At 38.7% G+C, this 27,192-nt stretch overlaps 1 protein-coding gene across 5 annotated transcripts in view; it reads right to left on the reverse strand.

Moving 5' to 3' along the window:
* Positions 1-799: 799 nt before the first annotated feature.
* Fchsd2 (FCH and double SH3 domains 2) overlaps positions 800-27,192 on the reverse strand; it is a 237,498-nt gene continuing 211,105 nt past the window's right edge. For all 5 annotated transcript variants that reach the window (XM_046441893.2, XM_046441892.2, XM_046441894.2 and 2 more), the window contains 7 exons: positions 14,356-14,490; positions 7,402-7,485; positions 7,101-7,278; positions 6,625-6,845; positions 5,384-5,531; positions 5,219-5,301; positions 800-2,876 (listed from right to left, as the gene is read on the reverse strand). In XM_046441893.2, the coding sequence (XP_046297849.1) occupies positions 2,793-2,876; positions 5,219-5,301; positions 5,384-5,531; positions 6,625-6,845; positions 7,101-7,278; positions 7,402-7,485; positions 14,356-14,490 (933 nt within the window). In that variant the 3' untranslated portion in view covers positions 800-2,792. The remainder of the gene's footprint in view (positions 2,877-5,218; positions 5,302-5,383; positions 5,532-6,624; positions 6,846-7,100; positions 7,279-7,401; positions 7,486-14,355; positions 14,491-27,192) is intronic.

Here is a 27,192-nt window from a genome sequence, read left to right on the forward strand (position 1 = left end):
CTTGTTCCTAAGATGAAGGAGGCCAATGGTTAGCTGTGACACTGGGATGGGGCAATTAGCTGAACTTTGCCCCTGGTCACAGACTAAGCCTCCAGTGCTAACAGCTGTCTCAAATGTGAGCAGCCTGCACTGCAGAGAAAGCAGAAGATGGAAATATTCTGTGTCCCAGATTTATGGCTGGACACCTCACACACATCCCTTCACACAGGCCTCTTGAGGGACCTGTGTGTTCCTGTGCAGCAGGAGACTATCGAGGATTTCAGTTATGAAGGTGAGGACCCAGGAGGTGGGAGAAATGATGTGAGGAGTTTGTGGAGACCACCCTGTGCTGCATACTTGATATATCCTTCTTGGGACCAATAAAATGTCCTTATACACACTCAGTTCATTACTTCTTAGGATGTAGCTGTGGGAAAGGGGAGAAGCATCCAGAATGACCATATCCAGGAAGCCAGCGGTCACATCCTCCAGGCTCCCTCCTTAGCTCACCAGCATGCTGCTGCCCTTTCTTTCCAGCATGTCTCATAATATTGTCCTCATTGTATGTAGCCGTCTTCTTTCCCCAGTGGGAAAGAACCTTGAAAGCAAAGACCATTACTTATTTCTTTCCATCTTTAGGACCCAGGATATCATATCTGGCACAAAAGTGGTCTCAGGGTCTGTGTCCCATGGTGTATTTACTTGCTCTCTGAATTTGTTAAGTGCGGTAAAGGAGGGTCCAAGAGTATCTTTGTAAGAAACATGGTATTTTTGGAAAAGCCTGTTGAACCAAACCTTTTTAAAAGGAAACTTGGAAAACTTAATTCCATTTTTTATTATTCAATATTTTATACATAATAAATACAAATTTTTTACAGCCACTGTAAAGAAAGCGCATCTGCACAGAGACTCCTTCTGAGCCCTGTCCTGTGCATGGTGATGCTGGGTTACATGACCTGGAGGGAGGGATTATTTTTTTAAAAAGGAGGCATATTTTTACAACTTTGTTTTTAAAAATAAAATTAGCAGCTCTTCCAAGAAACATTTTAAGATCTAACAAAAGACTTCAACAACTTTCTGAAGTTGTGAAAAATCCAAATTCAAGGATAATTTGGCTAGCTAAAGAAAGAGTAGAAGACTGGGTGGCAAGTTGAACTGCTCTATTTAATAAGCACTTTTTAGATTTGTAACATTTCAGCAAATTGTAAAATCTTTAAAAAAACCACCCTTTTAATTGCTTTTTTAAACTTAAGAATAAGTTTGATAAACATAAAAAGACCTCAAATAGATCAACAGCTTACAAAATGCAAAAAACCAAAACCATAGAGAATAGTCAAGGGGTATCATTACTGAAGTGATCAAATGAATAACTGAAAACTTCTTCGGTTCTGACCCTACATTTTGTCAAAAATCCCACGGGGATGTTTGGTGAGCATTTCAAGTTTCTAAAGATTCTTAAGAGGGATGGGATTTTCAAAGCATAATACAACTTTTGGATTAAATTCTAAAAAATCTGATTTCTTAGCAAAAACAGAAAAGCAACAGGCAAGCCTCCCTTAGTCCCTAGGTAACACACTCTCTACCTTCCATGGGTGGAAAGCCAGAGCCCCACGCTGTTCCCAGTGCTGCAGACTGCTGAGCACCCCTCCCACCCCCAGCTCTCCTGGGACTCGAAGAAGGCTCCTCTTCCTCATCAGTCTGCACTTGTGTGGGATATGCAGTCAGAGTCTTTTCTTGCTCAGGAAGCTAGTTTCCTCCACAGGCCCACAGGTTCTTCCTTCCTAGGAAGCATCAGGGAGGACCTGGAGGCTGCATTTTTCATGAGTGACAGCTTGTCTATACCAACAGCGATCAGCCTGTCTGGGTCAGTGCACTAACTTGCGAACAAAATGGTGCTAGGGACCTCCCCGATAGAGAAGCTCAACAAGCAGGCATGTGTCCTTAATTTATCAGACACTCAGGTTCTAAAGATATTGGTCAGAGGAGTATATGCTGTAAAAACTGAGTTGAAAAATGTCTAAAGACAAAAAGAACATTAAACCGGCTCATTTCAGAACTGGAAGCTCCATCTCTGCTGTGGCCGTAGCCTCCTTTCTGTTAGTCTATGTGATGGGCAAGATGTGGCTACTAGTTTAGCCCCCTCCAGGTTAGCCCCACTAATACTAAATGAATGGCATAAATATTAATACAAAGGACACTGTTATTATTTTAAATCTGTTAGTTGTGGAAGAGATGTGCGTTAATGCAACTGGCGCTAATGCAACGGGCAGTCCACTTTTTCCCGGTATGGTTTCACTCTTCATCTGGGGACGAACTTCGGGGAGGAGCCAGCCTCTCCTGAATCCCTCCTTCTGTTTCCTTTTGGAGCCAACAGAATCCGATTAATACTTAATCAGATGAGCAAAAGCCACTTGAAGAAAGATGAGATCTTTGCCACATCCTTGTGGCCACAGTAATATACTGTACGAGCACACATGATCAGAATTCTGTGACTATTCCCTGGAATGAGGCCTGGACTGGAATCTCCTATAAAAACGGACCACTGTTAGGCATGAGGGGCTGCTCCCCTCTGCTTCTAGGGCCCACTAGGATTTGTGCTATGGTAGGAGAGATGACATAGAAAATGACAACAAAAAAAAGGCACAAAATATTCAAAACATGGGAGGTGTTCACCAGGCCACCCAGTCACAGAGAATCTGCCTTGGTTTTGCTCTGTTCAAGAGTCACCATCATGCAAAGGTGCCTAAACAACAGGATGGGCCAAACTCCAAGCCTGGCCTTGATTGTAGCGGTAACAAAGGGCAAGCCCATAGTCACACCAGTGTGATCTCCACATCCTCCATCTTCTCTGCTGGCCTCCGGTGGTTCTGTGTGGGTGGAGGGGGAGCCGCTCGGACCTGAGTAAGGAACAAAGTCTTGGTTTGTAAGTCAGCTTCCAGACTCAGGCTGGAGCATCTGCAAAGTCCAACCAGTCCTCCATCCAAGGACATGGGCACATACTTTCTGTGTAAATTTCCCACCCCGAGAAGCAGGTACTGTTCTGGATGAAATGTCAGGCCTACAAATGAGACTGCTGCCTGGGCTAAAAGCCCAGGGCACAACAGTTACTAAAGCCCTAAAATCCTTCTCCAACGCTAAAGCCTGGAAGTGAAGGCAAGAGCGCAATACTTAGGGAAATAAGACATTTCAGCATGTCTTGGGAGTCAGTTCTAAGAGAGAAGGCTGGAGAGGCAGGCTGGGGCAAGAAATGAAGGGCCTTGTGAGACATGTTATAAGAAATCTGGGCTTGGGCTGGGATTGTAGCTCAGCGTAGAGCGCTCGCTTAGCATGGGTGGGACCCGGGTTTGATCCTCAGCACCACATAAAAATGAAGGCATTGTGTTGTGTCCATCTACACCTAAAAAATAAATATTTAAAAAAACCGTATATTAAAAAAAAAAAGAAATCTGGGCTTTATTCTGTAGGCAGGGGAGTCTTTGGTGAATTGTAAGGCATATCAGATCCATGAAAAGATGTCTCAGATAACAGTTTGGAGAAGAGATTGGAAGTGGGCAACACAGGACAAGTGAGCTGACAACATAAGAGACTTTCCAGTCATCAGAATGAAGGCTGATGTGAGCTTAACTAGATACCAGGAATGGTGGAAGCAGAACAGTGAAGAGTTTTGAGACCTGTATCCAAGGTAAACTTGGCAAGACCTGGTAATGACTGGCAGGTAGGCCAGGAAGGTCTGAGGGATGCCTCCAGAGCACTGGTAGGATAGAGGATCCATTCACCAAGACACGCAAAATGGAAGAAGGAACATATCTTGGAGGGAAGGTAATTCACTAATTTTTGCTGAGTTTTGGGGGTTGGTGTTAGACATATAAATTGAGACTATCACACGTCTGAAGCTCACTGAGAGACATGATTCTGGGATTTGGTTCTCACAGTCATGGGAATAGATAGCTTGGGGAGAATATGTTGAATGACTTCAAGAGAAGCAGTCTAGGGACAGGACCATGAAAAGTATCAGCAGAGATGGAGAGAGGAGGAGAAACCTGCTAAGGTCAATGAAAAGGAAGAGCTGGAGGTATAGAGCCAGCCAGCAAAGTGTGGTGGACAAGAAAATTAGCCCCAGTTTCTCCATTTCTTCTCTTACCCACCAGCCCATGTTACTATTGCCTCTTGCTTGGACAACTGCTCCACCCTCCTAATGGCGCTTGTATCAGTTCTGCCACCTTTTATTGGTCTCCACTTGGTAGCCATAAATATGTGTTTAAAATACAAAACTAATCACAACACTGCCCTGCTTAATACCTCACAATGGCTTCCAATCACATTTAGAATCAAGACCCAAGTCCCTGCCAGGTGTGGTGGCCCAGCCTGTAATCCCAACTACCCAGGAGGTTGAGGCATGAGTATCACAAGTTTGAGGCCAGCCTGAGCAATTTAGTAAGACTCTGTCTGAAAAAAAAAATAATAATAAATAAAAAGGCCTGGGGCTATATAACTCAGTGGTATAGCACCCCTGGATTTATTCCCCAGTATATAAAAAAAAACTTATTAAGGGTCCACTGGATTACCAGTATGAAAGCCATGACCTTGAAGAGGAGTGGTATGGAACTAAGATGGCAGTAAAGTGAAGGGTGAGCATAGGTAACTATTTGTCAGAATATATCCCTGAGAACAGGAGTTCTCTGAGGTCATTTAGTGTATTTCAATGCTCCTCAAAGAGGCAAATACAGGCCTGGAAAATAGATTCTTAATAAACACTTGCTAAAACAATTGTTTCTATGTTACAATTATACTACTTCAATGTTCCTAGAGCTTGAAATACAATTGAAATACACCTACACAGAGGTTATCTTGTGATCTTACCATGTCAGTGAGAAGTGTTCCAGTATAAACTAAATGATCCAAGATGAATTGACTTTAGAGCTGCTGAGGCTGTTCGAGGTGGGAAACTGTAGAAACTTTTCTGGCACATAACCCACTTGGCCTTTTTAATCACTCTTTTTTTAAATTTATTTTTTAGTTATAGGTGGACACAATATTTTATTTTTATGTGGTGCTGAGGATTGAACCCAGTGACTCATGCATGCTAGGCGAGCGTTCTACCTCTGAGCCACAACCCCAGCCCCTCAATCACTCTTTTTACCTTCCCAAATTCATTTCATCCTTGTTTGGCAACACACAGGGGCTGATTTGGATTTGGAAGAACTATGCAGTCTATAACCCTGCCAGCTAGGAGACTTACAGGCCGGAGTTTGCCATATGAGGTCTCAGGAGTTTGCCTTGATGCCTGTGAGAATCCTGGTGACTCAGCATGGAGGCTGTTTTCTAAGGGAGAGAATTAAAAAGCTCAATTTATGTGCTGTTGTGCAATAAAATGCACTCAGACCCTGCCCAGGAGGACCCTTACCATTTGTAGAAGGAGACCGGGGGAAGAGCTGGGCACTCCTCTTATCCGGGCTGGGGTAAGGACTGCTGGGAGGCTGGTCATACAGCGGTAGCGGAGGCAGGGAGGTTTGCGGAGGCAGGGAGGTTTGCGGCTTGAGGGAAGGAGAGATCTGCATCGAAGAAGGCAAGGTTACCAGGTGCTCTTGGCCTCAGGAAAGAGAGCTGGCTGCTTCTCTGCTGGTCAACACACATTCCTTTTCTCTGGGACTAAATTATGACTGTTAAAGCTTGTCAGCCTTTTGCTTGTCAGCAAATGGACCTAAAATAACTACCCCAAACCGTTTCATGATGCATTTAACAGTTTCCTATCATAGATCTCATTATATTATTGATTTTAGTTTATCTTCAAACAGTTACCAAGTCAAACCATTCTCTAAGCTTTTCTTTTTTAATTGAAAATATGATAAATTAGTCAATTCAACAAAGCTAAGGAAGAACAAAAAAGGGGACAAATTGTACTGTTTTTACATATGAAGATACAATAACTGGCTGAGCTTCTTGTACGTGAGGCTAAGTTATTATCATGCAAACAAGATTGGCAAACACTTTCTTTATTCTTCTACCTGCCAGGCTGCTGTAACAGATCCCCAGAGAAAAACTGAGCTGACTAAATTAGGACTTCCTGTAAATGCAAGTTTCCTACTGATGAGCAAAACCTTACAGCCCCTTTATTGTGGGACAGGGGCTCTGGCAGGCCCTGGGCTATGCGGTAGGACTCTGAGTGTGATGGAACGAAGAGCCACCTCAGAGTTGTACCACATAAACTAACCATGGACATAACACATTCTCTCTCTGATTTGTTTTTTCTCTCTCCACCAAACTAACCTTTGATATGCTATATACGATTTAGTATTCTGGTTAATGGATTCACAGAATGCAGAAGAATGAAGGCATAATAGGGTCATACCCCACAAGGGTCTGACCGTCAAGTCTCTGGTTTCTGAAATTCAGCTATATAGACATCTGGCAATTGAGGACTGGAACAGGGAGGGTGAGGCAGAGAGACTACAACCCACTTTTGCCTGGTTCAAGAGACTCTAGGGAGTTATTTTCTTTAATCATGTTTTAAAGCAGCTGTTTTCTTTTCTTCTTTTTAGCAGTGCTGGGGATCAAACCTTGAACATACTAGGTAAACATTCCACCACTGAGCCACACCTCCATCCCTTTAAACATTTTCAAATTCAGCTCTCCCCACTCTGGTACCTGAATCTCTTTCATCCATGGAGTATCACCATTTTCTGAGGCTGAAAGTTCTTCCACTAGCACCGATGGGAACACTCCAATCCGCCCATTGAATTCCCCTTCCCAGAAGCCATCGTCATCTTGGTTCTCTTTGTTCAAGATACGAATGATTGCTCCCTCAGGAAAAGATAGCTCATCATCTGTCTGGCCCTCATAATCATAAAGTGCTTTCACAAAACAGACTAGAAAGCAAGAGAGAGACAAATCTGGTTAAGAACAAAGACAGTCAAGGCTGCTTTTGCAACCACCCCTATGCTCACATGACAACTCAGAGAGCACCACTCAAAGTTGTAATTTTTTTACTCACTGTGATCAAAACAGGGAAACAAAAGACAGGAGGAAGAAAGTGCTTTTAAACCTACTGAAGGCTTACTCCTAGGGTAATACAGTTTAGGTCAAATGTGACCAAATAAAGAGTGCCTTGTTTCAGTCTTTACCACTGGCATCTCCGTTGAGGCTGCCTGAAACGAGTTCTGCTTCCGTGGAATTGCTGGATGTGTGTGACCGACTGTCCAAAGCGGCCAAGGACTGCAGCATGCTCAGTAGGCTGTTCGAGGTGGGAAACTGTAGGTACTTTTCTGGCACATAACCCACTTGGCCAACTTTATTTCGAGCCTGGGTAAAAGACATGGTTACAAAACAGGTTTGCACACACAAAGGTTTGGACAGGACATAATAAGAACCAAAACAAACTCCTAAAAATGTCACAAGAGGGGCGATATGAGCAAAGGAATATACCTTTACCCAGTCTTCCATATCTCCATCTTCAATCACTTCTAACACCTCATGTTCCTCAATGGTCAACTCATCTGGTTGAGAAGCCTGCAATGGAGGATGGTCATGGACAAAATTAAAAAGGTTAGATAAAGAGCAGATGTGAGCTGGTCAGAACAAAAACTGGGGATCAAAATACTGAAATGATTTTGAGAAACATAAAAATTTTAATGCTGTAAAACTATCATAATGAGGTGAAGTTTTACTCTAAAAAATGAAACAAAATAAAACTGCAACTAAAACTGGATCCTCAGGAGGCAATCAGGTCAGTGATCAGCACTGTATTGGAAGTGAAGGATGTGGGTTCCAGCTTCAGCTCAGGTACCTAGTGGTAAGTTACTCAGCCTCCATTTCTTCAAAATGACAGTCCTGCCATTCTCTCGAGGATGGGGGAGTTAATGTAGGATGAATAAGCACAGAACCATGACGACTTGGGAAGCACAGGCAGAGGAGAAGGCACTGAAACGGAAGTGCTACCAAAGGCTACCATGGAGGTGCATGGAAAATGCAAAGGGCTATGTACATGGATTGGATGGAGGTTAAGCAGTGCCGAGGGTTGATCTGGAATTGCTGTAAAATAATGGCCCAAAGAGGAAAATTGTGGGAAAGGCCATGATTGAGATCAGGCAAAATTTGGATTATGCTCTAATATTAGTATGGAGATTGGGCTGATCCTTGGAGGTTCTACACAATCTGTGATGGCTTTATTGTCCCTGATAGCACCAGTCACCAGATTTTCCCTCAGGACCACAAAACCTGAGAGGAGACTCTCAGAGGCTCCATAGAGGGGTTGGTCTGTTTGGCTTTGCTTCTTAAAGAGCCCTGTATGTCATATTAACAGGTGGGCTTGTGAGTATCTTCTGGCTCTCTAATAAACAGCTTTAAAAGCTTCTCCCAAGTCCCAAGATCAGTTAAAATTGTCAACTGAGACCATATAGTTTTTCAAATCTCACAATTTCAAAGTGTAAAATATCTCCAAGTTACACAAGCAAAAATTGAGCAAGAAAGTTAGTCAGTTTTTAAGATTCACTTCACATTTTGCAAGCTTTAAACATTTCATCAAAACCCAGATTCTGAAGCTACCATAGCTCCTTAAGACAAAAACAGTCTTGAAAATGGATGATAAATCAGAGAATACACTAAGACTAGATTTTTTCCCCTCAGCATTAGGGTTTGAACCCAAGACCTCACATATGCTAGGCAAACACTCTACCACTGAGCTATATCCCCAGCCACTCCAGGACCAGATTTTAAATAAATTACCTCTTATGTCAATATATGAAACCCACTTATTTACTTTTTTTTTAAGTGTAAAAGAGGATTTATTTAATTGAGAAGAAAAGAGACAGAATTTCTGCAGGATGAGAGGGGACCTGATAGAAATTGTGTCATTTACTGTTTTTAAAAAAATTTGTTCTTTCTAGTTATACATGGCAGTAGAGTCAATTTTGGCCTCAATTATTCTTTTTTGAGGAAAATAATTTAGTTCTTTATTATTTATTGGGATGTGGACTGCAGCATTCTTTGTAAAAAAGAAAAATCAGGCTTAATGCATCTCAAAATTGGAATTAAATGAGTTAAGTCTATATGATAAAGATTCTCTATTAAAAAAGAAGATGTTTTATAACATTTAGTCTGAAGAGTGATAGGTAAGTTATTACTGTTCTTGAAATAAAAAAAGCCAAATAGCTTGGAGGATACTTTTTATATGATATTTTTATATAATTAATTCAGCATATACAAAAACAGCATCCTACAAAAAAGACAGCATACGAGAGAGCCATGTGACACTGCCAAGATCATTAGTCAATAGGAGGTAAATATGGGCAATTTCAGGATTTAAGCATTGGATAAATTGTTGAATGAGATAATTAGTGTTGGTCCACATTTACTCTTGATAGCTTTTTCAATGGAATTTCTTTGCTACGCTGAAACCATACCTTGTCCTGAATATACCAGTAAAAGGTACTTCTGTAGTAAAGCCGTTTTCCTAAATTACATGCCAAGACTTAAAAAGTCTCAACACAACCAGACCAGTCTCTACCCTGTGTGAGAACAAAGCAGGATATGTTGCTGTCCTTGTGCCACAGCCATTGAGGCCCAGTGCCGCAGGAGTCTTCTAGCAGAAGCAGACACTAGCATGACCGTGCCGCCACCCACACACCAATGACAATTGTTGCACAAGGTTGTCCTCTACATGGCAATCAAGACCTAGAGTCTGGTCCCCATGAGCCTCGGGGTGCCCTGGACCAGCACACTCTTCCCTGTGGTCTAGGTGCACCATGTTCTCTCTTGCTTCTATGCTTATACCCGGCTGCTCCTTTTGTCTGGCCTGCTCTGTTCCAGCTTTCCTGTCTGATGAATGGATTAGATTATTATAGGTATAAAAGTCTAGTTTCAGTCTTGTTTCTATGGGCAAGACACCATCTGAGTCTCAGTTTTCTTTCTTTCTTTTTTTTCTACCAGAACATAAGTGCCATAAAGACAGATTTTTGTCTGTTTTGATCAGTGCTACATCACAGAGCCTAGAAAGAGCAAAGTATTTGTATACAGAGATGCTCAAGTAATTGTTTGTTGAATAAATGGTGTTTTCTGATAATATCTTCTTTGTAGGGTTATTGAAGAGATTGAAATGAACAAAGAAGCAGTAGCTTCTCATGACTTGTGGCCCAGCTCTCTTTCTCAGACCACTGGCAATGAGTCATTTGCTTCTTCCTTTCATTAAGACTGCATGAGTCCATCTCACACTGACTACCATGGTGCTCTAGCTCGCTGCTAGTCCTTATGAGTTCCCTATTAGAATGACTTAAGGCGGGGACTGTATTTCTCACTTATTCCAACTACAGGCAGCAAGTGGTCAGTCAATGGCTATTAAATACATGCAAGGTCTCACAATGTCTCCTTAAGTCGTAATATGTTTCAGTCTGTTACAGAACTCCATAGCAAACTGTGAGCTATTATAAAGTAGAAGATAATGAAAGAACACTTCTGTTGTTGTTGCGGTACTGGGGATCAAACCTAGGGCCTCACACATTGCTAGGTAGGCACTCTACCACTGAACTATATCCCAAACCCTGAAAGAATATTTTGTATCTAAAACATTTTCTATATTGTGGCTCATTTCCTTAGGGTGGATTTTAATAAGGTTAAAAGTTATGAATACTTTTAAAGCTTTTGAATCTGAATATTAAATATAGCTTTTCTATGTTCTCACCAGGTCCATCTAGTCCTTTTTTATTGGTGTAGGCCATAGAAATCATGATTAGGCTCAAAGTCAGTCTCTTTCTTTTTTTTCCATTCATTCATTCATTGCAATGGAGTTTTGCTATGAGGATGGCCTTGAACACCTCGGTTTCAAGCCATCTTCCTCCTGCTTCACATTCCAAGTAGTTGGGACTATGAGCCTGGGCCACTGTGCCCAGCTGATCTCTCTCTATTCTAATTTATCCTCCTGAGTGTCTATACAAAGACCAGAGTTATCTCCTTAAAGTCCAGAATAAAAACCAAACTCCTGAGCCTGGTATACAAGGCCCTTTATTATCTGACAGCAAATGCCTTTAGATCTTCTGTTATTCCCCACCTCTCAGTGCTTCTACACATCCAAAAGTAAACTGTTCTCAACACCCTATCCTCTCATCCCAGTTTCCATATCTGCTGTTCCCTTTGCTTAGAAGGATCCTTCCTTTCCCTATCCTCTCACTCTACCTAGAAAAGTCTAGATTATGATTTAATTTAAATGCCATCTTGTCTGTAAAATTTATTTAACTACTCCGTAGTCTGTCTATTCCTGGAAGGCAGGGATAGTGTCATATTAATTCTTATATCACAAAAGTTATCACATATTGTGCACTCAGTTTTAGCTCAGTGATTAACTGACTAAATAGATTCTTTTTTTTTTTTTGTATTGAGGATTGAACCCAGGGTGCTTAACTACTAAGCCACATCTCCAGCCCCTTTTTATATTTATATTTTGTTTAGAGATAGGGTCTCACTGAGTTGCTTAGGGCTTCACTAATTGCTGAGGATGGCTTTGAACTCATGATCCTCCTGCCTCAGTCTCCTGAACTGCTGGGATTACAGGCATGCACCACTGCACTCAGCCCTAAATAGATTCTTATAGTCTGGTTTCACAGAGATGTATCTGGGATAGATCAGTGGAGGTACTGTTGGATGAATGTGAGCTGTTTTTTTTAATATTTATTTTTTAATTGTAGTTTGACACAATACCTTTATTTTATTTATTTATTTTTATGTGGTGCTGAGGATTGAACCCAGGCCTCGCACGTGCTAGGTGAGCGTTCTGCCACTGAGCCACAACCCCAGCCTAAATGTGAGCTGTTTAAATCAATTTAGACATTTAGAACTCTCTCCATGTAATGACCTTAATTAGTTTTGAAACTTTCAAGTAAATATAACAAGGAGAGGTAATATCAGAAAACATTCTGAACCCTAGTTTTAAAATATCCTGTAAAATATCCCCAAATTTCTTAGAAGATGATTTCAAATTTTCAAAACATTATCAAAACAATGTACACTAGGAAAAACCCTAACTTTTTAAAGAAAACAGTAAGTATTATGAATTTAAATATAATGAAACGATGTTAAACTCAAAAAACCCAGGAATAGCTGATATTGAAAAGTATATAATGCCAGCTTTTGGCAACACAGGACTGGAGAGTGGAGTGAGACTGCCCAGTGTATGACAGTTAAAGAGTCTCTCAGAACAGTCCCTCTGTTGTTATCCCTTAGCATTAACCTTTTCCCCTTGCTTTCTCTATCATATAGGGGCCAGAGAAGGATTCATTTGCTCATGCCTTCCTTACATCATTCATTTATTAATTTTACAATTATTAATCCAAGACCCACTGTGTGCCAGGCATTGTCCCAGGAGCTCATGATACAGAAAAGGTACAGACACAAAGTTTATACTTTCATAAGCCTTTAATGGGGAACCAGGCAAAGAAATATTAAGACAAGTAAGACTTAGAATCTGGCTGGCACTAAGAGCTATACAGTCATGTACCACATAATGACATTTTGGTCAACACTGGATCACACATATATAGTGGTCCCATAAAATTATAATGGAGATGAAAAATTAAAAAATAGCATTGTAGCCATCATGATGTCACAGTATAACATATTATTCATATATCTGTGGCATCACTAGTATAAACAAATCCACTGTGCTGCCAGTCATATATAAGTACAGCACACATAATTATGTATAGTATATAATATTTGATAATGATAATAAACAACTAGGTATTAGTTTATATTTAGTATACTTTTAATCATTATTTTGGTGTGTAATCCTCTACTTACTAAAAAAAAAAAGTTTACTGTAAAACAATTTATGCTGGCCAACAGTAGCCTTGTACATGTCATTTTTATTGCATCTCTTGTTTATCTTGTGCTTGATTTAATCTCATGCTGTTTTGTTCGTCATGGTCTGATGAACAGAAATAATATATCTCTACCACACAGGCTAGGTGTTTATTAGGCTATACCATCTAGATTTGTATAAGCTCACTCTACAATGTTTGAATGACGATAAAATCACCAAATGCTGCATTTCTCAGAACATATTCCCGTAGTTGAGTGAGAGATGACAGTATGGTGAACAAAACAGTGTTATGGGATAGAGTAGTAAAGAGCTAGCTATGTGTTTAGGTGGCTGAGGTGACCTTTGGAGGCTATTTGAGTTGAACTACAATGAAGATAAGGGCAGTCAACAGAGATATGGGGAGACACAGTTCTAATCAGAGGGAACAACAAGTGCAAAGATGTGTACTCAGGAAGGAACCTGGTACTTTTGAAGCCAGAAAGGCAGCCAGAGTGGCCAATGAGTGTGTGAAGTAGAGGAATGGCCTGACATAAAGCTGGGGAGAATGCCTGGAGTCCGATCAGGCTAGACATTACGGATTCCAGTGAAGAGTTTGGGCTGGGAAGGGTTTTTTAGGAAAAGGAATGGAATTAACATTTAAAGCTTAAAAAGGGTTTTTTTAAGAAAAGGGAATGGAATTAACTCTTTGTGTCAAAGATAATTCTAGCTGGAAAATGGATTGTTGGGAAGCTAGTGTCAAAGAAGCCTAATTATGAGGGCTCATCCCCATCTTATAACAATCAAAGCAACAGCCTAGACAAAGATGAGAGCAGTAAATATGATGGAAAGTGGATAGATTCAGGATATGTTTTGGAAGTGGGCACAACAGGACTGGCTGACAGACTGAATGTGGGAGTGAGGGAAAGAAAGGAACTGGAAAATTGAAACTCCATTTACTTTGTGTTGAATATAAAGTAATTGGAAAAGCAGGGCAGGGATGAGAGAGATTAAGAACTATTATACCAAACCAAGTTTGGAAATTCTGGCATCTGTTAATCCAGATTTCCTGCTCAATATGGACAAGAGGGAATTATATTAGGATGAGTAAAGGCAAAGTATTAAAAACTGCTTTGTGAAACAATTTTCTTTTGATATGAATTTTGAGGTTCATTCTAATGGAGGGTTTATGCCAAGCAGGCAATAGAGAGTAAGGGTAAGAGCTGTATTTACTGAATATACTGTATTTACTGAACTAGGTACTATGCCAAGTGCTTTGCTATAAAGGTAATCTCTCATTTAATCTTCACATTTATTTTACAATATTATCCCCATCATGTAGATGAGGAAACTGAGGCTCATAGAAATTAAGAAGCTGACTAGTGTAAACTCATGTAGTTCATAAGCAGTGAGACAGGATTTAACTCAAGCAATCTAATATCAGAGCTTAAACTCTTCATCATTATGTTTCGTTGCTTTAGATATTAACTGAATACTAACATTATGCTAGGCGTCCTGTGAGAAGCTGGGTAGACACAGTCACATGTATCTTTAGGTTTGTCACAATTTAATATCAGCAATATCTTAATACAAACCTTGTAGGAATAAACAACTTTGCAGGTGAGTGGATAATTTCTTAAGGTACCAGAAGGACTAGAACTGCTGTCATCAAAAACATCCATATTGTCTTCAAACTCTTCTCCTTCTTCTCTTTCATTATCTGCATTTAGCTAGAAAAAATTAAAAACCATTAGCTAGTTTGCTTGCTTCAAGAAAATGTCTGGAAACAGGAAAAGCACCTAAAATTGAACGTTTCAAAATGTTAATTTACTTCTTCGATTATACATAGATAGGACTGTCTGTTCATGCATGCATGTTACAAGAAGATAGAGATCATTTTTACAATCAAAAGTAAAATATGTTTCAAACAGAGAAGAAATATTTATTAGTATCTTTCACTTTTTATTGACTGACAATAGGCAACAAAAGAATAAAATAGCTTTGCATGGTGGTGCATGTCTGTAATCCCAGTGGTTTGGGAGGCTGAGGAAGGAGGATCCTGAATTCAAAGCCAGCCTCAGCAACTTACTGAGGTTCTAGCGAGACTCTGTCTCAAAATAAAAAAAATAAAAAAGGATGGGGATGTGGCTCAGTGGATAATCACCCCTGGGCTCAATCACTGGTACCAAAAAATTTTTTTAAAAAGCTAAATAAATTGGACCATTGAAATTAAAAATTGTTATGCATCAATGGACAATAAAATGACAGGATTCCACAGAATGAGAGAAAGTATTTGCAAATCATATATCTGATGTGGGATTAATATCCAGAATATATAAAGAATGCTTAAAACTCAACAATAAAAACAACACAATTAAAAAATAGGCAGCCAGGTGCAGGGTGCACACCTGAAATCCCAGTGGCTTGGGAGGCTGAGGCAGGAGGATTGTGGGTTCAAAGCCAGCCTCATCAATAGCAAGGTGGCAAGCAACTCAGTGAGACCCTGTCTCTAAATAAAATACAAGGCTGGGGATGTGGCTCAGTGGTCAAGTGCCCCTAAGTTAAATCCCTAGGATCCTCCCAACCCTGCAAAAAAAAAAAGGGCAAAGAACCTGAATGGATATTTCTCTAAAGAAGATATATAAATGGACAAGAAGCACATGAAAAGATCTCAACATCTTTGATCATTGGCAAAGTGCAAATCAAAACCATGATATACCATTTTATACTCATGTGGAAAAACAGTAGTATGGTGTTTACTTAATAAATTAAACATAGAGTTACATATAATCCAACAATTCCATTTCTGGGTAGAAACCCCAAAGAATTAAAAGCATGGACTAGAATAGAAAATTGTAAACCAATGTTCACAGTAGTAGTATTTACAACAGCCAAAAGGTGGAAGCAACCCAAGTGTCCAGTAACAGATGAAAAGACAAACAAAATTGGTACATACATACAATGGAATATTACTCAGTCTTAAAAAGGAAGGAAATTCCGACAATGTTACCACAAGGATGAACTTTGAGGACAGTATGCTAAGTGAAATAAGCCAGTCACAAAAAAATAAACCCCATAATTCCACTTATGAGATATCTAGAGGAGTCAAAATCATAGAGACAAAAAGTAGAAAGGTGATTGTCAGGAACTGCGGTGGGTAATGGGAAGTCATTTCTGCAAGATGAGATGGATACCGAGGACAGTGCCACAACACTGTGAAGTTTACTTAACGTCATGGAACTATATGCTAAATAATAAACAGGTATAACTAAATGATAAACAGGTATATTGACACAAAAGGAAAAGTCCCCTGTGCAGTGTTACACAGGAAAAATATATATTTTTCTAATCTGAGTTTCAAGGTATATTACCCACCATAGCTAAAAGGCATATTAACTAAAGTAGTACTGGATGTTCAAAATGTATTTATTTACAGCACCATTTGTGCTATATTAAATATAAATAATATTTACACAAGCATAGTTGTCTGTCAAGGGAGTGCAGGACAAAGAAAACTGATGGATGAACTGGAGTTGTGGCTCAGTGGCATGTACAAGGCACTGGGTTCATTCTTCAGCACCACATAAAATAAATAAATAAAATAAAGGTATTGTGTCCATCTACAACTGAAAAAGGAGGAGGAGGAGGGGGAGGGGGAGGGGGAGGAGGAGGAGAATCACTAATACTTTTAAACTGACTCTTCTTAAAAAATTCTAAGAATTCCTAAATTTTAAGAATACCTAAAAAATTCTAGAGACCTGCAGGGAATTTTAGAATAAACTACATTTTTCCTGCCACATTTACTGCCACCACTTCAAATGTCCTGACATAGTTTCATTTATAATTATTACTGAAAATTCTCCACAGGTCAGTGAGGTAATCTTGTGCCTGATCTTATGTTATTCATTTGTAATCCCTCAGGCCAGTGGCAAAATAAGTTTAGATCTTGACTTCTTAAATCTCAGACTTCAGATTCTATTGTTTTTTCCAACAGGGAATGGTGTCATACAAAAAATAAGGATGTCATTCTAGAAATTTCCATAACACTAACTTAAAAAATATTTCAACTACTTATAAGACATTCCCTTCATACTCTAAGAAAGGTTATAAACATTTAAAAAATGTGGGTATTACAAAAAATAAAAAATGCTCATACATTTATAAAAATGAAGGTAGAACAAATTCCTAAAAAAATACATAAAATGTTAATGTTGTACTGTGCTATGGCACTTGGAATCAATTCAAAACATTTTATCTTGGCAACAATGGTTGACACTAAACATTCCTTTCCCTGCTCTATTTTAAGTTCATTTTTTGGTTCTCATGGAAGGGAATGAAAGGCTGCTGTGGCAGCAACACATGCTTCTGCACTGCTCCAGCACCTTACGAAAATCATATCATCTCAGAATAATTTCTTCCTTTTCCCCTCTTCTACCCTCACAAAAATATTTAGAAAAATTTTTTTTTCTAAATATTTTTGTAGTTGTAGATGGACACAATACCTTTATTTCATTTGTTTATTGTATGTGGTGCCAGGGATCAAACCCAGTGCCTCACACATGCTAGGCAAGTACTGAGCCACAGCCCTGGCTCCAACCCCTCACCTTCCCACCCCCGCCCCGTGGTGGAAGAGATGGAAGTCAGGGTCTCCTATATGCTACCTCTGAGCTACACATCAGCCCCCTCCTCTACCCTCTTGAATCAGCATTTCTAAAATTACATTCTTCTTCTATTATCTAAAGAACTGCGCTCAATTCTTTTTCTTCTGGTCACTTGACAGAACTTCAATCAAAATGATTTTTTTCTAGCTGTACTAGTATTTTTCCATCCTTAGATGTTGTAAAATGCTTACTGTTATTACCAGGACAGATAAGAAGAATCTTTTTGAGTTGGTTTTAGTAGTGGTCTTCTTGTACTCAGCCAAATAACCTCAGATGGGCACCATGAGCTTTGCAGTGGGCTCTGAGTCTGTTGGACTTGAGTGTGAGAGCTGACCATGTCACCTCCTGTGTGACCTTGGGCAAACTACTTAACTTCTCCATCTCAATTATCTCATCTCTCTAATGAAGTTAATGACTGCTTCACAGGGAACCATAAGGATTAAATGAGGTAATACATTTAAAACCCTTAATGCATGCTTGCTGCACAGGAGGCACTTAATAAACCATTAGCTTTTACTGTTTCTATGAGGTAGGGAGAATCTAGATAAAGAATCTGATAATACCCAATACAGGGGAAGGCAGCTGCTTATAGAAAATCAACAAGAGAACCTCTGAACTCCATGTGGACAGAGAAGTGATCACAGTGAACATTATTCCAAATATGACATAAAAAGTTATGAAATATGTGAAAAAGTATCAGGAAAATGGATCCCTGCTTCCAAGCAAGATGGAATATCAGGGACTAAACTAACTAAAAACTGTTCAAAATATATGGAAGAGGGCTGGGGTTGTAGCTCAGTGGTAAAGCTCTTCCTTAGCATGTGTGAGGCACTGGATTCGATCCTTAGCACCACATATAAATAAATAAATAAAGGTATTGTGTCCATTTACAACTAAAAATATATAATAAATATGTATTTATAAATATATAATGTGTGTGTGTGTATATGTGTGTGTGTGTGTGTGTATATATATATATATATATATATATATATAGTTTTTAAGACACTGGACATTAAGTAATGACCTACTGCCAGAAAAAGTTCCTAAGCTGAGACATAAGGAGAGGAAATCCAGGCAGAGAGGATGATGGTCTCCCAGAACTGATGAAGTAGAACTAGGAATTCAGGAAGGCCAAAGTGGCTGGAGTTGAGACTGCAGAGTGATGAAGAGGAGGGTGGGAGAGAGAGACAGAGATAGACAGATATCATGGGAAATCTGCAGAGGACACCTTCAGGTATTCAGCCGAGTACTGATCAGTACATGTTATGTGAAGAAAGTATGTGTGGCTAAGAATAGAACCACCCAAATGGATTAGAGAAAATGATCCACAGATGTTGCACAGATTTGACAATAATTCCCGTTCTCTCCTAATAGAATAGAAACCTCAGAAGGCTCAGGGCATCAGGTGGAGTTCTCAGAAAAGGATCAGTAAGGATACAGAAGAACCAACTTGACTTAACTGACATTTATAGAACATAATACCTAACAGCAGCAAGTACATGAGAAACATTTACCAAGATATACCATATACTGGGTCACAAAACAATTTAGTAGGATTCAAGTATGTCAAGTATGTCTGACTACAACAGAAACAAATTAGGAATCACTAACAGCTGTGTGTGATGATGCACGTAGACTGTAATCCCAACTACTTGGGAAGCTGAGGAAGAAGGATCACAAATTTGAGGCCAGCCTGTAAAACTTAGTGGTCCCTGTTTAAAAAAAAAAAAAAAAAAGGCTAGGTAGAGCATTTGCCTAGCATGCACAAGGTCCTGGGTTCAATACATAGTAAAACAAACACACACAGACACACACACACACACACACACACATGCGCGCGCGCGAAAGGAGGAAAAAAAAGACCAGTAACAAAAAATATCTGGAGCCGGGCATGGTGGCACACCACACCTGTAATTCCAGTGACTCCAGCAGGATCAAGTCCAAGGTTAGCCCAGGCAACTTAGTAATATATAAATAAAAAGAGCTTAATATATAAAATAAAAAGAGCTGGGGATATAGCTCAATGGTAGTGTGCCCCTGTGTTCAATCTCCAGTACTGACAAAAAAATTATGTAAAAATGATTTAGAAAACCCAGAACAACTTTGAGAACATCTTTAAGAAGGCGGGGGAGCCAGGTGTGATGGCACATGCCTGTAAATGCAGCATTCAGGAGACCGAGGCAGAAGGATTGTGAATTCAAAGCCGGCCTCAGCAACTTAGTGAGACCCTGTCTCAAAATAAAAAATAAAAAGGGCTGGGATGTGGCTCAGTGGTTAAGTGCCTCTGGGTTCAATCCTTGGTACAAAAAAAAGTTGGAGGACTTATCCTCCCTGACTTCAACATTTTATAATTTTTTTGGGGATGGTGTTTATTTCTACTCAACAAAATCCAACCTGTTACTTGGAACACCTTAAGACTCCTAAAAGTCTCCCTCTTCAAATCCTATCTTCACAGATTGTATAGGTTGATTCCAATCACAGTCATGCATTGCTTAGAGATGGAGGACTGCATTCTGAGAATGCGTTGTTAGATTGTTAGGGGTTTTTATCATGGTGTGAACATCACAGAGAATGCTTACACAAATTAAGAGGCCTATGTTACTACATGACAATTTTTTTTCTTTCTATATTTTAGATAATTCTTAGGGGACCATCATCAGATGGGCACCCATTGTTACATCTTGGGAGCAAGTTTTTACCCCTCACACATCAGATCACACACTAATCTTTAAGGTATATAAAGAACTCAAAAAGCAAAACACCAAAAAAAAAAAAACCAAAAAACAACCAAATAACCCAATCAATAAATGGGCCAAGGACATGAACAGACACTTCTCAGAAGAGGACATACAATCAATCAACAAATATATGAAAAAATATTCATCATCTCTAGCAATTAGAGAAATGCAAATCAAAACTACTCGAAGATACCATCTCACTCCAGTCAGAATGGCAGATATTATGAAGACAAACAACAATAAGTGTTGGTGAGGATGTGGGGAAAAAGGCACACCCATACATTGCTGGTGGGACTGCAAATTGGGGCAGTCAATATGGAAAGTACTATGGAGATTCCTTGGAAATCTGGGAATGGAACCACCATTTGACCCAGCTATCCCTCTCCTCGGACTATACCTAAAGGACTTAAAAACAGCATACTACAGGGACACAGCCACATCAATGTTTATAGCAGCACAATTCACAATAGCTAAACTGTGGAACCAACCTAGATGCCCTTCAGTGGATGAATGGATTAAAAATGTGGTATATATACACAATGGAATATTACTCAGCACTATAAAAGAGAATAAAATCATGGCATTTGCAGGTAAATGGATGCAGTTGGAGAAGATAATGCTAAGAGAAGTTAGCCAATCCCAAAAAAACATTTTATAATTTTATAGGAATTAAGACAGTGGAGTTCTGGCATCAAACTAGACAAATAGATCCACCAATGAAACCAAACAAATGTTGAGAAATAAACACTAGTGGATTACTGGTTGACTGATGAGAGATGGGAAAGAGATTACAAAGGAAATGAGGAAACCTCTGGGGGGTAATATATACGTTCATCATTATAATGGTGGTGGTTTCATGGTGTATAAATGTGTCTGTATGTATTAGACTGTGCACATTTAGATATGTGCAGATTATTGTATGTCAATTTTATCACAGTAAAGCTGTTAAAAATATTAATAAACCTTGGGAATTTTAATGTCATCTTTCTTTTTTTTTTTTTTTAATTTTTTTTATTGGTTGTTCAAAACATTATAAAGCTCTTGACATATCATATTTCATACATTAGATTCAAGTTGGTTATGAACTCCCAATTTTACCCCAAATACAGATTGCAGAATCACATTGGTTACACATCCACATTTTTACATAATGCCCTATTAGTAACTGTTGTATTCTGCTACCTTTCCTATCCTCTACCATCCCCCCTCCCTCCCCTCCCATCTTCTCTCTCTACCCCATCCACTGTAATTCATATCTCTCCTTGTTTATTTTCCCATTCCCCTCACAACCTCTTATATGTAATTTTGTATAACAATGAGGGTCTCCCTCCATTACCATGCAATTTCCCTTTTCTCTCTCCATCCCACCTCATGTATCTGTTTAATGTTAATCTTTTCTTCCTGCTCTTCCTCCCTGCTCTGTTCTTAGTTGCTCTCATTATATCAAAGAAGACATTTGATATTTGTTTCTTAGGGATTGGCTAGCTTCACTAAGCATAATCTGCTCTAGTGCCATCCATTTCCCTGCAAATTCTATGATTTTGTCATTTTTTAGTGCTGCGTAATACTCCATGGTGTATAAATGCCACATTTTTTTTAATCCATTCATCTATTGAAGGGCATCTGGGTTGGTTCCACAGTCTAGCAATTGTGAATTGTGCTGCTATGAACATCGATGTAGCAGTATCCCTGTAGTACGCTCTTTTAAGGTCTTCAGGGAATAGTCCAAGAAGGGCAATAGCTGGGTCAAATGGTGGTTCCATTCCCAGCTTTCCCAGGAATCTCCATACTGCTTTCCAGATTGGCCGCACCAGTTTGCAGTCCCACCAGCAATGTACAAGAGTACCCTTTTCCCCACATCCTCGCCAGCACTTGTTGTTGTTTGACTTCATAATGGCTGCCAATCTTACTGGAGTGAGATGGTATCTTAGGGTGGTTTTGATTTGCATTTCTCTGACTGCTAGAGATGGTGAGCATTTTTTCATGTACTTGTTGATTGATTGTATGTCCTCCTCTGAGAAGTGTCTGTTCAGGTCTTTGGCCCATTTGTTGATTGGGTTATTTGTTTTCTTATTGTTTAATTTTTTGAGTTCTTTGTATACTCTGGATATTAGGGCTCTATCTGAAGTGTGAGGAGTAAAAATTTGAAATAAAATACTTGGGAATCAACCTAACAAAAGAGGTGAAAGATTTATATAATGAAAACTACAAAACCCTAAAAAGAGAAGTAGAAGAAGATCTTAGAAGATGGAAAAATATACCCTGTTCATGGATAGGCAGAACTAACATCATCAAAATGGCGATATTACCAAAAGTTCTCTATAGGTTTAATGCAATGCCAATCAAAATCCCAACGGCATTTCTTGTAGAAATGGATAAAGCAATCATGAAATTCATATGGAAAAATAAAAGACCCAGAATAGCAAAAGCAATTCTAAGCAGGAAGTGCGAATCAGGCGGTATAGCGATACCAGACTTAAAACTATATTACAGAGCAATAGTAACAAAAACAGCATGGTACTGGTACCAAAACAGGAGGGTGGACCAATGGTACAGAATAGAGGACACAGAGACTAATCCACAAAGCTACAACTATCTTATATTTGATAAAGGAGCTAAAAGCATGCAATGGAGAGAGGATAGCATCTTCAACAAATGGTGCTGGGAAAACTGGAAATCCATACGCAACAAAATGAAACTGAATCCCCTCCTCTTGCCATGCACAAAAGTTAACTCAAAGTGGATCAAGGAGCTAGATATCAAATCAGAGACTCTGCGTCTGATAGAAGAAAAAGTTGGCTCCGATCTACATATTGTAGGGTCGGGCTCCAAATTCCTTAATAGGACACCCATAGCACAAAAGTTGATAACAAAAATCAACAAATGGGACTTACTTAAACTGAAAAGTTTTCTCTCAGCAAGAGAAACAATTAATGTCATCTTTCATACAGTACTTGATGCTATAAAACCATTAACTACATTGGAAATGGGACATTCAATGATGATTCAACAAATGCTTCAGAAATGAAAAAATAATAAAAGAATGCACAGCTATTAAAACTTCATAGAGGTTAGAGGAAGAAAGGGAAACTCAGAGATGGTGAAAGAATTGATAAAGAGCAGGACTTCAGAGGGAGAGCACTGTGAGAAACATGGGAAAGTAGATAACCTCCTTCAACATACTGATTTCATTTCTTTTGAATATGTACCCATTAATGGAATTGCTAGATTGGCATTTGTTATTATGGCTATGCAGAAAGTCAAGGAACATAGTATACATCCCCTCAGAGTGAAATTCTGTACATCTTTTCGCCTACCTTTTGGCCGTGACTGTCATTAAGTGAGACTGGTTCTATTGATCTGTGGACACTAACTTAATAGACATATTCAATTTAGTAATTCTCAGTACCTAGTGAAGGGTCTCATAAGAAGGACTGGCTGAAGGCATACTTACTGAAGTAAGCTGTTCCTACTGAGGATTTGTTAGTTTCACTAAAAGAGTAGGCTCTTTTGAATATGGAGTTTAGTTAAATAAAACCACGATTGCTCATTTGGAAATACTGTAAATACAAAAGCAACTGACGATTTTTGTAGGCACATTCTACAAACTGTTTCCAACAGTTTGCATTTACAAAAATCCGCTGTTTCTTTTCATTGGGATTAGCTTAAACCAAAAACAGATTTTCATATTAAAAAACAAAGACCTCTATACTGCAAGAACTATTAGGCAATACCTGGGCTGATGGAACTAAACTACATCTCAATGGTTAAAAGTATTTAATCTACTAATACATTTGAGAGGTTTTCCATTACAAAAAAAGATTAATTTCCTTGTATTTCAATCATACCATTCAACATGGTCTTCATAATGCCTGGAGTCAGAATTTCTATGTAACTCTCATATTCAATCGTCATACTCTTCGGGAGGCTACACGACAAAGTTGATTATTTGCTTTTGTTCAATATTTGGGGTAAGTGGTTAAAGATAGGGAAGACAAGTACACAGTATTAGCTATAATTAGAAAGTTTAAGAAAAAAATAAACCAGTATTAAACAAGGACTACAAATCTCTGACCAACTAATCCCACTCTGAAAATCTGTACTATAGGAAAAATTCTCAATATGGAAAAATACAGTCACCTGTTGGTATCCAAGGCAGGTTGGCTCCAGGACCTCTCATGGATACCAAAATCTATCAATGTCCCAATCTCTAATATAAAATGGCATAGTATTTGCATATTAAACAACACACATTCTCCCATGTATTTTAAATCATTATTTACATTGCCTAATACAATGTAAATGCTACGTAAAAAGTTGTTACTGGGGCTGAGGTTGTAGCTCAGTGGGAGTGCTTGCCTAGCATGTGTGAGGCACTGGGTTCGAGTCTTGAGAACCACATGTAAATAAATGAAATAAAGGTCCAGTGACAACTAAAAATATATTTTTTAAAAAAGTTGCTATACTATTTTGTTCAGGGAATATTGATAAGAGGAAAAAAGTCTGTATATGTTCACAATTGAAGTGATTTTTCCCCCAATTTTTTTGATCAGTGGTTGGTTGAATCCATGGATGCAGAACCTAGGGATATGGAAAGCCAATTATACGTGTAAAAATGTTTTATATTATTTAAAATAGCAAAAATTTGGAGGCAGTCTAAATAATGAGCATATAAGAGAACATTTAAGTGAATTTTATTATGCCTTCCTAATGTAATACTGTACAGGCACTGGAAGAATAATTATGAAGATCATCTAGTGACAAGGCATGTTAGGTTGGAAAAATACAAAATTAACTTAATTATGATAAATATATTAAAAAATTATATATGAGTAATGAATATATTTCAAAACATGTTGTATACCATAAATATATATAATTTGTGCTTGCCAATTACATGAAAATGAAGAAAGAAAAGAGGAACGAGATATACCACATTGCTATTTGTAGTGTTCTGGAACTATTGGTCATTTGCCTCCCCATTCTGTTTTCTAATTTTTTTTTGTAATATAGTTATGTAACTTTTCCTATCATAAAGTTAATATAATTTCAAAAGTTAGGTTGTAAATTGGTTGTGGGTTTTGAGTAAGGGAAAACAAGAAAAAAAAAAAAAAGGAGGGATGAATGACATAAAGACAGACTGGGTCACTGGCAGCAATTCAAACACAGGAAGCTCTTCAGTTACCCACCAACTGAACATTTACACCAGCAGACTGTTCTCCTTTTAAACAATGTTGCCATATTCTGAGATTCTTTTTTTTTTCTTCCCAGTTTTATATTCTGTACCACAGTATGAAGCAGAAGACAAAGAGTCAATACCCAAGTATAGTTCCTTCCTTGTTCTATAAGGTAAATAGACTGTATATTGAAAAAACATTTATATTTTATAAGGCAATTTTCAGTTATACTGTTAATGTCTACCAGTAGTATCAATCATGTTTTCTAGATGACTAATGCTTTTGTTGGCATCTATAATGGAAGAAAATATTTGGTTGCTAGAATGTGTGCTTCTGCTTTACATTTGTCAGCCAGCTAGCTGTCAGTGTTAAGAGATACAATCCTCTCTAAATTATTCAGTGATGTTATTCAAAAGCAGGCTAAATAAATATTGGGACCTCATTAAACAATTCTGTGACTGAATCTCACTTTAATTTATATTGTCAGTAGATCTTCTACAAAATATAATCCCTCAATGAAGAGGGAAGACATAGGATTCCCAAGACTGACTAGATAGAAGGAAAATGTGGGATGAGATTGCAAAATACTTCCTTCACCAGAGACTACAACATGTCTCTAGATGAGCTGATGTCTACATACCACTAAATGCACATCTCCTTCATTCCCCTCCTTTATACCCAGGAGCCCTTCCTCTTTATTTCTTGCTAAAATTCTTCAAGGACTACCTTCAAATGACATTTCTTGCATGAGGCAAACTACTTCTAACTAGTATTGAGCTTTTCTGGCTGCATGTCACAGAACTATGAGATTTTAGAGCTGGAGATCTTGGAATCATTTAACTTAACATTCTCTCAGAAAACCAGAAAGAAGTGACTTTTCCCAAGATGTGCTGATGATAGAGGTAAGCAATTTCAAGCGGCCACACAGTGGCCCAGTCACACACTGCTACGTATCACTAAGGTCTATGAAAGTCTTGTCTGCTCTCCCAGCTTGTAAGCTCTTTGAGGAGAGAAACAAGTTTTATTTACCTCCAATTTGCCTGGAAGTAAGCACAACGTGAGGTGATATGGACCTGCTCAGGTGGTTTAGTCAGAAGAGGTGCTAGTCCAAGGATAGTCATGGGTTTGATTGGTTGGAAACAGTGCTGCTGCTGTAGAAGCCAAAAGCAAGTTTGTGCCCAGAATTTGCTGACATTATAAACTATACAACAAAGTAACCTAAAACAGATAGGAATTAACATCTTTTAAAAGATGCAATAGGAAGAAATATTCCATGACATGAAGCAACTCTGTTCTAATGAAAACATGGCAAGCTCTTCTAACCTCAAAGTCATTTGGGTGATGTGTGGTTTTTCCCCTGGACTGAAAAATAAACCTTCAATAGATCTTGTTTTCTTAAATGTATACCCACACACAATCCTTTTTAAATGTGCAAGTGTATGCCCATTAAAGAAATCAGAATGTTATGTGAAAAAACTGACAAAACTTCTAAGAATGTTTTAAAACTTTGGCCAATTTCTCTATCAAGGATGCTTTATTTCTGAAGGACACAACATTACAAATACAGTGGAACTTGGGAGATTTTAGCTTTTAGTTTGCTACTGTTCCACCCACCCATCTATGTATCCATCTTTTTCTCCATTTCTTCCTTCAACAAATATGAAGAACCTATTATGTGCCAGACATTTAGCTGTGCAGAGCAATGAACTAGGCAGATATGGCAATTATATTTCAGAGAGGAAGACAGACAATAAACAAAAGAAAACAAAGAAGAGAAGTACAAACTGTGATAAACACCATTAAGGAAATAAACAGGATGAGAGAGAGTAATGGGTAACAAGGTGGCAGTAGGA

The sequence above is a fragment of the Marmota monax genome, unplaced genomic scaffold (assembly GCF_021218885.2).
Source record: "Marmota monax isolate L192 unplaced genomic scaffold, Marmota_monax_Labrador192_F-V1.1 WCK01_AAM20220418_F8-fsc00068, whole genome shotgun sequence".
In the NCBI taxonomy this organism is placed as follows: Eukaryota; Metazoa; Chordata; class Mammalia; order Rodentia; family Sciuridae; genus Marmota; species Marmota monax.